This window comes from Micrasema longulum, unplaced genomic scaffold (genome assembly GCF_059751315.1).
Source record: "Micrasema longulum isolate JH-2025_06_02 unplaced genomic scaffold, ASM5975131v1 h1tg000049l, whole genome shotgun sequence".
In the NCBI taxonomy this organism is placed as follows: domain Eukaryota; kingdom Metazoa; phylum Arthropoda; class Insecta; order Trichoptera; family Brachycentridae; genus Micrasema; species Micrasema longulum.
The window spans coordinates 727443-741372 of NW_028277256.1; the positions used below are offsets into that span (position 1 = coordinate 727443).

General features: G+C 31.4%; 1 protein-coding gene across 1 annotated transcript in view; it reads right to left on the reverse strand.

Annotated features, from left to right (window-relative positions):
• Positions 1-762: 762 nt before the first annotated feature.
• Positions 763-13930, reverse strand: part of LOC148285182 (putative chitinase 10) — a 34354-nt gene continuing 21186 nt past the window's right edge. Inside the window, exons 10-22 of the mRNA XM_088228874.1 lie at positions 11684-11880; positions 10807-10980; positions 10101-10252; positions 9644-9870; positions 9438-9558; positions 8459-8644; positions 7433-7601; positions 7144-7249; positions 6400-7012; positions 6151-6241; positions 4787-4838; positions 2907-3023; positions 763-1010 (exon numbers count right to left, since the gene is read on the reverse strand). Coding sequence (XP_088085000.1) covers positions 857-1010; positions 2907-3023; positions 4787-4838; positions 6151-6241; positions 6400-7012; positions 7144-7249; positions 7433-7601; positions 8459-8644; positions 9438-9558; positions 9644-9870; positions 10101-10252; positions 10807-10980; positions 11684-11880 — 2359 coding nt within the window. The 3' untranslated portion in view covers positions 763-856. The remainder of the gene's footprint in view (positions 1011-2906; positions 3024-4786; positions 4839-6150; positions 6242-6399; positions 7013-7143; positions 7250-7432; positions 7602-8458; positions 8645-9437; positions 9559-9643; positions 9871-10100; positions 10253-10806; positions 10981-11683; positions 11881-13930) is intronic.

The window sequence follows — 13930 nt, forward strand, 5'->3', positions numbered from 1 at the left end:
GCGCTCTGTAGCTGCAAGACGTGCAGGGATACTTATTTATTGTACAGCGCCTTTAAGGTGATTTTCAAAAAAATTATCTAACTATATACACTTTTGAAAATATTTTACTCTATATGGCGCGTCTGTGTATTAATATGTCAATGTGTACGTGCGGTTTTTGTGTAGGTGTTCAAAAAGGATATTTCTCCAACACGATGCTATTTGACATTGGGATGGTATAAGGCAGTGGTCGGCAAACTCATTAGTCAAAAGAGCCAAAGATTTCCTTTAAGAGTCAAATTCCTTAATGTTTTTAACTGTTTCTTCTGTAATTCCAACGTACCCTTATAATAAAGTGCGTGATAAGCAGCAGAAAATATGCGTATTCGCTCTCCATTTTAACCTGAAATTCTTTAAATTGGCGATGATATAAAGCTTTAGCTAAAGTTGTGATGACATTATTGATCTTTAAAACATTTCTTCTGGAAATGTCTACGCACAAAACGGTTCTTGATGAATGATGCAATTGTAAAGAAGTATTTCGTGATAATTTTTTTACTTCAAAATGTTTTTGAAATAAAACATTTTGCCCTATCTGCATCATTGAAACAATTTTATCGCGTTTAATATTATGTTTTTCCATGCATTTAATGACAGCATTTGCAATATTCTCGCCACGTGTTGGAACTTTCAGTGGCAATAATCCTTCTTTAGAACCGGTAGATGAAATAAATCGAATAAAGGTTAAACTTGCGCTGCGTAAGCCGCGGTAAAGTGGCTAAAGAGCCGCATGTGGCTAGTGAGCCGCAGTTTGCCGACCTCTGGTATAAGGCAATAAAAATGATTTTGCAATTTGATTCAAAACAGCGAAAATATGTTAATTGGCTGTGTAATAAAAAGGATACCAGAATATAGATATGTTGCTGTTATTAAAATATATATTGCCTCCATCGACGTCTGTATTTTGATTTTTCTTTTGTCCCGGTCGATTATTTTCCATCTGAAACCTCAATACCTCTATGAGTGATGTCCTAAAATTATAAAAGTTGCTGTTTAGAAAAGTCATCATCATCATTCTGTTATTATTATTTTATTTTTATAATTTAAATCCTTAATTAGGGCACATATTAACAACAAACTTTTATTATTTTTATTTATTTCAATCTATTACCTCCATGGAAAACGTAAATGTTTGCAAAAATTCTTTTTTTTTTTGTCACATTTAATGTTTATATCTTTTGCATGATTTATGAAAACTTAATTGGTCTTTTTATGTTAAAAATTGTTGTTTTTAATACTTATTATGTATGATTGTATGTTTTCTGAATAAAATAAAATAAAATAAAAAACAAACATATTCTAATGTGTGCTTCTAATGAACATATCACTATTCTGCATATGTTTATATGTTTATTTATTTAACACTTTATATACTAACATAATACAACGTAGATGGACAACGTTAACTTTAGAGAAGGAAATATAGAAGTCTAGAGATCTACAGGGCTTATGACCTGTCATTGACTGGTTTAAGTGGCAAGTTTACACACTTTATATACACATACAATTTATATACATATAAGGGCGGGCATATTGCTGTCAGGCAATTTCTTCCGACCTACCCAAACCGACAAGTACATGGACATATTCTAGGTAACTGTGCAGAATCTTATAATTTTGTACAAAAATTTAAAACAAAAATTAACTAAACATTTACACTATACTACGCAGAGAGGAGAGGAGAAAGGAAAGAAAAAGATGAAAGGAACAACTGGCGGCTTCCGTTGTGTAGTGGTCAAGACGCTTAACTCACAAACGGAAGGTTCCAGGTTCGATTCCCGGTGAGAACACAAAAATTCCATGTAATTTTTCTCAAGCCTGGGTGTTCCGTGCTGTAATTCACTGCTGTAATTGAGCCTTCTGGCCTGTTATGGTGCAAGAACAAAATGAAAAATAAAAAAATTAATAAATGAACTCAAACATTTAGATAGTGACATTTTAATATTGTTTTAAATGTAAATAAAGAAAGGGCACCTTTAACATTACTGGATTGATTATTCCACAATCAATCAGCTACTGCTGTGAAAGAGGAGGCTAGAAGAAAATTAGAGCGGTGAAGGGGTATTCACAGGATTCTCTCGTTACTCGTGCAAAAAGATAGTCCATGTTGTGATAGAGGTTGGAAGAGCTCTCTCAGATAAACAGGCCTAGTGGGATAATTCAAAATATTGTGAAAAAGTTATAGAATGTAAACGTTTCTTCTATGTCTGATACTGAGCCAGTGTAGTTGCGTGCGGAATACCGAATACGGTTATGTAGTCAAATTTGCGAAGATTAAAGATATAACGTATACAAACATTCTGCAATCGTTCCTACTTATCAAGCAGTTCAGAATTAGCATCTAGGTAACGGACATCTGCGTAATCAAGGAAAGGGAGAAATAAACTCTGGACTAATGTTTGCTTAACATTGATTGACAAGAAATTCTGCAATCTTTAGATTAATTAAGTGAGGGCAAACTGCCATAAAATGAATGTTAAACAGTATCTAAAGTGGCCACTTTTACCAGTTGTTGACAGGTCATAAGCCCTGTAAACACCTAGACTTCCATATTTCCTTCTCAAAAATGTTTTTTCTCTCTGTCGCAATAAATTAAGATCTAAATAACTCCTTAGTCTCTCTACAAACATTTGTACTTACTCAAAACATTATTGATTAAACTAACTGGCTTAAGAAGAGGTACAAAAATTGGAAAATTGTTTTCAGGCGTTGCCTAGTAGGTATTGATTCGGCCAGATGAGTCCATAAAGATGTATAAAAATTGAAAAATATATTCAGGCGACGCCCATTACGTAAGTGCAATTAATTCTAAGCCTGTTTTTTTTTAATATTGACAAGTAAATAAATAAAAAATACTTCTTCCTTACTCTTTTGACCCCATTTCTGCTTTTCTTGGGGATATCGGATTGTCTGTGTAAACATTTTGCATCAAGAAATTTGGTGTTTTCACTTGGTCATTAATTATTTCCGGGTCTTGGGATTTGCTAAAAATCATGAAAACATTTATTTAGATGCACTATTTAATGTTTATTATATGTTTGATGTTTTTGGTAAAAAAAATATCATCGGTTGTTTCTGTATTGTTGTGCATGCATCACAACTAGTATAAATGTACCTCCGGGTGTGTGTCCTAAGGTCAGAAATGCAAGGATTTATTTGATAATTAAAAGCCATGCAAGGGTCGCAAAAGTACATAATTGATAAAAAAGATACACGAAATTTGAGTGTATTTGAAAAATCTTCATTTATTCCTCAGTATTAATATTGTCCCCTTCCAAGTAAACACCATCGGACAACATACACTAATTTAATTTCTTAAATTTTCACTGCCGTTCTGGTGGTGACGATTACTAACCTCTATTGGTAAGAGAAGCGATCGAGATTGATGGGACGACTAAGGCAACTGAACATTTGTGCGACACAGTGTGATTTCAGTATTCCCACTTCACTCCATGGCCGCCATTTTTTATTTTAAAAACGCACTTTAATACACAATTTATCTGTGTATAAGTTTAAAATAATTAAAAATATATCTTAAAAACTTCACACTATTTACTTTTTATCGTAAACTCTGAATTTGGTTCCACAGTGCATCGGGTCTAGAATACTCACGGTACACGTTTCTACTCATCAAAAGTGTCAAAAATTTTGTTCTGTCAAACAGTTTTAGCTTTAATTCCTTTTTTTTTAATCGTACTGAGGTGGCCAGCTTTTTTTGTTTAAAGCCTATTTCAAATATGAGAGAGAAGTAAATTTTGAACTCGAATTAAATTCTGACATAGCTGTCAATTTTGAAAACGAAGGACTAGATGCACAGATAATGAGGCTAGACTCGGCCTATTACTTATTAAGAGCATCTAGGCATAAACATGTTGCTACTATACAAAATACATCTAGTTATCATATTTTTTCCATCTGCTTTTCTATCTTCCTAAGTGTACGTATCGAGACGTTAAATGAGCAGGCTTGTTAATTGCACGTTAGATCAATATAGACGAAAGTAAAGCATACCGTCTTGTTAATTGTCAAAAGTCATATTAAAATTATGTTCAAGCAAGCATTTTTTGCTTGTATTAGGATTTAGTTGAGTTTATATTCGCTTTGAAGCGGCCAATTTTTTATCACAGAAACTTATTTAAAATATAAATAAGAACTAGATATTTGAAATTTAAATTAAGTAATGAACGCGGACTACATTTCTGGTGTCATTTGTTGGTTGGAAAAAGACATTGTGCGTAATACACTAATGCCAGCTTTTATCAAATCTTCGAAACATTTCTGGAACGCAATCTTTGTTATGGCCGTCAGTTGTGTCAGCGATTCGGCTTTTATTTCTACTAAGAACATCGTCTTTTCACAGTCCTCAACAGTCGCAGGGGGCTAAATCCACCAGTTAGGTGAATACGGTGTCTGGGGTATCAATGCGCTCTTTCCGTGTGTTTTTTTTTTATCAAACCTTGCATGGCATATTTCCCATACAAACCTCAACTCGTGCAGGTATCGGTTAATAATAAAGTCCCCTTTCAGTCACTTAAAACAACCGATACTTGTATGATATTCCAAACGCTGAGAAAAAATAATTACAAATGCACTCATTCGTGCTAGCTTAAAATATGGATGCACTTGTATGAAGAGTATTACCATGATGCTCTTGTAAGAAGCTTTACATTTTCAAAACACCTTAATTTTTTTACTGGCCTTTTTTTATCTTTAAAATATGTATAAAAACAGTAATATAAAAAAATACCTTTCGAGAACTTCCAGTATACTCAGTATATTTTGTAATTTGCTTATATTTCCTAAAAACAATCAGTTACATTAATTATTTGTGGTATTATTACAATGATCACACAAACTGATAACATAGTTTGTATCAGTTTTTTTAACAAATTTAAAAAATGTGCACCGTCAGTAAAACAAAATGGTAATGGATTATACATGTAGCTTTAAATACTTAGGAGTTCACATAACTCAGGGTGGAATCATGCACAAATAGCTCGCAACCCGTCTAGGAATTGCTGGAGCTACTTTTAACATGATGCGTGTTCTCTGGAACTCTAGTCTATACTCGGTCAAAACGAAATGCCGATGATTCAACTCTTGTATAGTGCCAGTACTCCTATATAGGTGCGAATCTTCGCACCTTACCAAAGCTCAAAACACTAAACTTCTGAGTTTTGAAAATAAGTGCTCGAGAATATTAGGTACACGACGGTTCGATTTTATAACTAACATTGTCCGAGAACGGACGCAGCGGCCTCCTATAACGACCGCCTTAAGGATGCGGTGGTGGGCCTGGCTTGGAAACGTGCTGCGCATGCCTCAGAAAAACCAAAACCCAAGTTGCCTCTTCTTTAAACCTGCGGGCTCACGCCGTCCTGGAAGGCCGTCGATGACGATCTTTCGACTTTATTCGGCGAAATTAAGGGGCGCTGAATTGACTAGGCAAGAGGCGAAAATGCTGGCTGGCGATAGGGTCTCCTGGAGGCAACTGGTGATGTCCACACGCCCCACTAAGGAGCTGATGTGGAAAAGAAGAAGAAGATTTATTAAAAAATTTCTAATTTGAAATGCCCGCGCTGCACCAGTCGTTATTTTCAGTCAGTAGTGAAGTTCACTAAAATCAACAGATGGAAGAATTGAAGAAATATGGATGTTCAAACATAGGCAAAATAATGAATGTTACACAGTGTGTAAAGTGGCCACTTAAACCAACCAATGACAGGTCATAAGCCCTGTAAATGCCTAGACTTCCATATTCCCTTATTTAAGGTATTCTCCATCCCTGTTGTAATTTGTTAATCTTAATGACTCCCGAGGGGATGAAATCCAGTCTTTTGTCTACGAACATTTGGACAAACTCAAATATTGAAATAAATATATGTTCATTATATTATTTTATTTTATTTGGGATTTTTACATTTTTACGAGTATGTACAATATTATATCTGTACTTTTTTATTTGACTCTTCATTAAAGCTTATGTCTATTATTTAATAATTTATCCGGACAAAACTATTATTCAATTATTTATCTGGACAATTGTGTTTTACAAAGACTCTAAGAAAGTAAATGTTATCAAAATAATAATAAATAAATTCTTACACTTACCAATATTTCGTATTACATCCAATAACTGCTTAATATCAAAAGAATCTTTTGGTTGAATATCAGTTACGGATTTTTCACTTATAGGTTTTTCCTAAAGATAAATTCATATGTTTAAAAAAGTGTTTTTATTGAAATTCGTACATAAAATAGAATTATCTATTTTATATTCAAATCCTACAATATCGTAATTATAAGAGAAAATATTGGGATTGTATTTATATAAATGAAAAATTCAAATACTTAGCTTACCATTTTGGTAAAACTGTTCTCAGGAGCAGTAGTTGTCATTGAATTCATTTTGTTTATCAGTTCTGAAATGTGGTGTGATGAGGCAGTCGATGGGTAAAGTTTACTAGTGAGACTTGTTTCGGAACTTATTTGACTATTCTCAGTTGTGATAAATGGATTTGTGACTATTGTGGTGGCAGTAAAATGTGCTGAACTTGACATTGTAGAAGTAAATAGAGTTGAATGTGACGCGGTTAAAGGATATAAAGTTGAACTAGATGAAGTAAAAGGACATGAAGTTGAACTAGATGCGGTAGAAGGATTTGAAGATAAACTAGATAAGGAAGATTGATGTGCAGTTGTACTAAATGCGGTAGAAGGATATGAAGTTGAACTAGATGCCGTAGAATGATAGGAAGTTGAACTAGATGCGGTAGAGGGATATGAAGTTGAACTAGATGCGGTAGAAGGATATGAAGTTGAACTAGGTGAAGTAGAATCAGACAAAGTTGAGCTCATCGCTTTGATAGTAGATTTATTTGTACTCGATGCAGTACTTGATTCGATTGTAGTAGAAATAATAGTTGTTGGACGAGTGGAAGTGGTTATGAGAGGAGTTATTTTATATGGCAATCTAAAAAGTAAAAACAATTATACTTCTTTTATTAAATACAGTTTTGTCAATATATAAAAAGCAACGATAAAAATATTTTGAATAAACGATTTAAAGATTGATTTAAACTAAAAAACATACAATGATCATACCCAAGAGTTTTATAAAGAGTTTCTCTAGCTGTATTTATAAGAGGGTTTTGTTTTTGGTGGCAGTTTCCAATGAAGTCATCGTAGTCTAGTGTCCAAAACATTACACCTTTAAAATATTATATATCTTTATTCATTATACTAATAATTTACAATTATATTTAAAAAATAAGCAAATATTTTGCATTGGTTTTGATTAGTTTTCATTAGCAATTGTGAAATTCAAGTTAATACGAGCACATTAAAATCTTGGTCAATAAAACTTAATTATCAGTAGATACACACTACACACCTGCAAGTCCTTGGTGGGCAGCGTACTCGGCTTTTCTCTCTACACTCTTAATATCATCATAGCCAACCCACTGATCGTCCTTGAACGCATAAGGTTCCATAACCAAACTGTCATGTACCACCGTCCATTTTCCTCCTGACTCGCTTTCCGCTCGAATACTGGAACAGATCTAACCACAACCAATAAAAATTAGATTTTTTTGCTGATGTGTAGATTTAAAGAATATAAAAATATGTATTGAATCAACACAAACATAAACTTAAGGATAAAACATGAACCAAAAAGCGAATAGCCCATTGAAAATGTAGTTTTTATCTATCTTCAAATTAGAAACTAATCATCATCGTTTCCCTATCCGCGCCTAGTGGTACATGGGGCACTGATTTTTTACCTGAACAACAGCGCATCTTGATCATTTATGTTACAAAGGAGGTGAAGTGAACGTAGTTATGCAGAAAGCAACCAGCCATGGAAAAAATAATTGAGATAATTGAGACCTTTACGAAAATATTGAATAATCAAATTAACACAACAGTTGGAATATTTTTTATTCTGACAAACGATAAACAATGAACACATTAGTTTTTTTTACATTACAAACAATAATCTAATTATGTATTCGACCAGTTTTTATGATTTTTAAGGTACCGTGATTAAAAATGTTTTTTTATGTTGTTTTTTCATATTGGTAACTCGCGAATATTTTCTTATTTCTATTGTTAAAGTTATTTGTTTATGGTTCCATTAACCTTTTATATAAGTACAATAAAATATTTACATATAAAAAAATATTGTTATTGCAAGTTAGGCAATTTCATAATTTTTATTATGTATTTATATACACGTGTATATGTTTGTACGTATGTAATTTTTTTCTTCATGTTTATGTTCAATGTATATTTGAAAGGCAATTAAGGCCGTTTATGTCAAAGTAATTAAACTTCTTATACTTAGGTCACTGTTTTTGGCATATTTTGTAAAAATCATGTTAACATAAATAATATATACAGCTTTAAGAAAGTTTACCTCATTGTAAGCAAGATGACCTCTGTCTTTAGTGAGAGGACCAGCATTTGCTGGACCTGACGCAGAAGATCCTATGCTTGTGTGTTCAGGATCGGTCAATGTAAATGCACGCCCATAAGTCGGAATACTTATGACAAGCTTATCTCGATCAGCCCCCGCGTTTATGTAGTATTGTACAGAATAGTTCTAAAAAATATCAACAAAATTTGAGTATGTCCAAATGCTTACAGACTGGCTGGATTTCCTCCCCAGGGAGGTATTCATATTAAAATTTATTTCAACAGAGACGGAAAACATCTTTGAGAAGGGAACATGGAAGTCTAGGCATTTACAGAGCTTATGACCTGTCACTGGCTGGTTTAAGTGGCCACTTTACACACTGTGTTACATTCACCATTCTGCCCATATTTAAACATCCACATTTCTCAGCTCTTCCATCTGTTGACTTTTGTGAAGTAAAGGAGCTGAAACCTTTATCATGTGGGTGCGATTCATCCGGCTGAACCAAATAACCTACTAGGTAACGCCGGAAAATTTTCCAATGTTTATACTTCTTTTACCAGGTAGTTAATTCAACAATGTTTGAGTATATTCAAATGCAAATTCTGGCTGGATTTCTTCCCTAGGGAGTTATTCATATTTAAATTTATTACAACAGAGAGCCCTGTAAATGCCTAGACTTCCATGTTCCCTTCTCAAAAATGTTTTCCCTCTCTGTTGCAATAAATTTAAACAAAAAATTACTTTTTTTTTTTTTAATCTTGAAGACTAAAGCTGGACAATTTTTACAATATGGTTTTACAAATGTACGAACAAGACAATAACCAATAGAAAGTCGGATCCGATCCACGACAATTCGAGCAAACATTGATTAAATGTATAAATTGACATGCAACCAGAAAAAAAAACCAAAGGACTTTGTTGATCATCTAAGTGACAAATGAACACAAAGTAAAACTAGAGATTATTTTTTACTAACAATATTCCGCACATCATTGGGAGAATCAATTAATCCATACAACGATGAGTGGTGATTAACTTCACTACTGTCAATAACAGAATAATAGTCGTAAGATCGAATGGACATCCAATCCAAATACCTGCAAAAACATTTTTTAAATATGAGATTTAATTTGACAGCTTCTAAGTTTAGACTTATCTTAAATCATTTTTTGATTTGCTTACTTGGTCAGTTCAATGAGGTCGTATCCATTATTGATAAGTTCTTCTTGTATAGGGACTGTTGTAGTCAGAAGCAACCTAGATTCTCCAGTGATCGTCGCGTTAAACTCTTCGCTGAACTCTCGAACCAAATCGACAAAATTAGCCTTATCATTTGGAGAACTATTTTTTCCATATGCGGGAGTATGCCAGTTCAGATCCAACCCATCAAACTTGTTATGGCGCAAGAACTAAAACAAAATTATAATCAATCTGAAATCTTACCAAATAGGTAACAAAGGTTTAAGTGAAAGATTTTCACGACAAAATAAAGGGTAAAGAAATTGAAATGGGTATAAATAACCTTTAATCAGTACAATGATAAATTACTAACTCTTAATTAGGAATATTATGTTGAGTCAGTAAAAATCTTTGACAGAACAAATTTCTGAAATAATTGTATTACACTTTATTTCAATACCTTTATGGCATTTCCAATAAATTGTTTTCTTCTAATCCTGTCGGAAGCTATGTATGAAAATGTTCCGGATCCTTCTGTTATGCCACCTATCGACAAAAGTGTTTTCAGATTTGGATTGACCATCTTAAGAGACGCAAAATTCACGTACCCATCTGCAAGACATAGCCTAATTATTAATATAATTTGATAATTTTTGATGCAATTCTTTCTCTGTTTTTGATGTGTATTTTATTATCTGATCTTTTTCTGAAATTAATTTTTCAAATATTTATAATATGCGTATTATATTTTATATATTATTACTTATATACTTACTACAAATCGACTTTTATTATTTATTTTTAACATTAATTTGTTGATACAATTATTTTTTTTGTTTGAATTTTTTACAAATTTATTTTTTACAACATTTTTCTTGTATACATATTTTTCTCTTTTTTCACTTTTTATTTTGCATTGCAGCATACTTTTTCTGTTTCTACATGATGTATACAAAAAAAACTGTTTATTTTTAAATTTTTACTCACTATGTTTGTACTTATCTGTATTATTTTTGTAAATGCCACTTGGGTATTGTAAAATTAAATATTTTATTTTTTTTAAACTCAATAATATCGAGTTTCTGGTGATTACAATTGCCTAAAATAAAAGTGACTATACTTTTGTCAAAATATATTTTTTAAATGGGAAAACGATTATTACTTACCCATTTCAATATCGTGATACAAATCTGATGGACTCAAGTTTCCATCCTTATTGACGCCTCCAAATGCGTAGATTAAATGAGTGCATATATTGGCATCAATATTTGCTGTAGTATATTTTCCCACTCCCGCTCTGTAAGTAGCCCAATTCGTGAAGTAACACACTATTAGGGGCGCTGGAATTTGTAAAGTAATCTATTATTAGAGAAGCTGAAATTTTAAATTATTTCAACTATTTATATCCTGAAACAAAACATCATAATCTGATAGCAATGTGATTCAACTAAATAAATACAGCGAACTCCCCTAAATGTTTGAAATAACAATGCGAATCAAGGATATTCAGCGAACTCCGATAGAATTTTTAGTTCCGCAGGCTTTGCATTTCGCTCGCCTTGTTAAAAATAGGGGTTTTACCTTAGAGTAATAACCTAATAGAGTCACCCATACGTAGCAAAACCATTCTACAATTATTGACCACTAACACAGATTACAGCAATTCAACCGGCCGTGGGTATTTCCGTTGAGAATTGCGAGCGCTAATCGCAACTGTCCATTACACGTTAACTAAAAAAAATTAACGCTTTTGTTTTATGCAATAGAACTTAAGGGCTTCTCTAGAGCATTATTACTGTGAGGGTTTTACACTGGAATTTCATCGGGAAGTTTGAGTAAAATCTTTGTTGATGGTATTTATTTATATTATTTTGTTTAATATTATATCTATCACAGACATCGAGTCGAAAATGCTCGTTCTAGTTTCTAGATTTATTTCACACACAAAACTATGTTTTTCATTGGCCATACCGGATAACATAATATTTACATAAGCAAAAACTGAAATAATTTAATAAAACTCTAGTGTTATAAATCGTTTACCTTTTTTCTTTGCCGTTTGATTCGAAGGAGGAATTCGTGAATTATCCCTCGGTACTATTTGTATAGCATTCTCAAGTATTTCACTTGATTCAATATTCGTATCGCTCGCGCTCGTCCTATTAAACATTGATGCATCAGGAAGAGAGATCGATCCTCTAGGTGAAGTGGTAGGAATCATGGTAGAGCTGAGCAAAACACTATTAATACTTTATTTTTACATAATTTATAAATAAGTAAGCGTGATATAATTGTTTTTAATATTCTGATACAGAATTTTCAGTAAATATCACCAAAATAAGAGAATTAGCTTGTAAAATAAATCTATCTATTGTAGTTTAATAAAAATCCTCATGGTGGGTTAGATACATTTAAAAAAAATCATTATGAATTATAAAAAATACACGACTATATTGATTGAAAAAATATTTTAATTATTTAAATGCGTTTATTTTATAGGAACATTCATGTTTTGAAACCGATCGGCATATTAAATTTATTTTAGTTTTTTTACACACAATAAATAATAGGGTTATTTAACTTGTTATTTAACGTGAACAATTACAAAGTTAGGGCCTCGAATTTCCAATACATTTTATTTTAATTTTTTTTTTTTTAAATGATTATTTCTCCAGTAGTAGGCTTTCTAACTTGTTTCTTAAACAAATTATAAAAAAACACTATCATACAACTATGAACATTTGGGTACATAAATTTATAAAAAAGAAACAGTAAATCGATTTATAAACTAACTAAAATACCGCAGAAGTGAAGTTAATAAAACCATTAAAAAAATAATGGGAAAATTTACTTTTGATTGAAAATAAATTTAAATTTTTGAACAATTTTCTTATACGATGATTTTGGAATTTCAAAAATACAAGGTACAAAATTTTATAAATTTTATTATTATTATTATTATTTAATTATAAACATATTGTACCAAATTTCATCAATCTCGAGGAGTTTTTGGTACAAAAACTCACTAGGGACAGACATATTAAAGCATTTATTTAAATACTTATTTGCGGTTTTACTTCTATGGGGACACTTAACTAACGTAATCAACTTAATTTAATTTAATAGCTAATAATTATGTAGGTACCCGTAAAAAACAGTAAAACTGATCAAATATAAAATCGGACGAATAATACAAAATTCATAATTACAATGAATAATAAAATTACAGAAGATTCACTTTGTCTGTCATATTTTTATATATTCATTTAAAACACTTTTAAAAAATATATTTCTTCAATTCATAAGTTCGGTTCTTGTATTTGGAAAATGCAAGGTTCGGTTAGGTCATTGCTGCTTCTATTTTTTATAAAAATAATATTTTATATGGTAAAATTGGCCCTTCACCATTCTGCCACTTTGCTGGAATAAAATCTTTTTTTATATGGATATAATATTATTTTTAATATTTTCTTCGACCTCGAAATATAAAAATAAAACAATCACTAATAATTGAATGTGTTTAATGTTTAAATTTCCATTAGTTACATAATATTCTGAGGCTTTTTATTGCCATTCCAATTAATTTACAACATTAAACTGGTTTTCGGCTTAAAATTAAATTCCTATTTAATGAATATTGCGTATCTATTTAGTATAAATATTTATAAAGGTCATATTAAAACAAAAAGCTGAGAACAAGTTTGCGATCTTTTTCAGGTGAAAAAGATAGGTATGTTAATTTTATTTTTATTTAAATAACGGGTAAGTATCAAAAATCAAACACCGCTTTGTATGATGAATGCAGAGTAGAAAAAACAAAAGGATGCCCATGTAATTGACAACGTATTACTATTCCAATACTTATTGACAACGTATTTACTATTCCAACCTTAGAGTATATACATGGTAGTCGTATCTAGGGAGAGTTCCAACTGTACCTACCTGTTATTTGTTTACCTTATTCCTTTAGTATATTAATGTATGCACACTATTTAATATAAAAATAATTATATTAATATTGTTAATAAATAAATTAATATTATAAGTAATAATAATTAGGGAGAAAAAGATGTATAGAACATACGTTGAAATATTATGACGTTAAACAAATAACCACTATATCATCGGAAAAAAAAACGTTTGCATTTTGAGAAAATTTAGATCGAGTTAAAGTGGCAAATTTTAATATGTATCCATTTACAAAGTAAAAAAAAATAGTTAAATGGTCTCGAGCATAATATATAGTAAATGTTACTTTTCGTAATTTTCTTTTTATTTTTATTATTACAC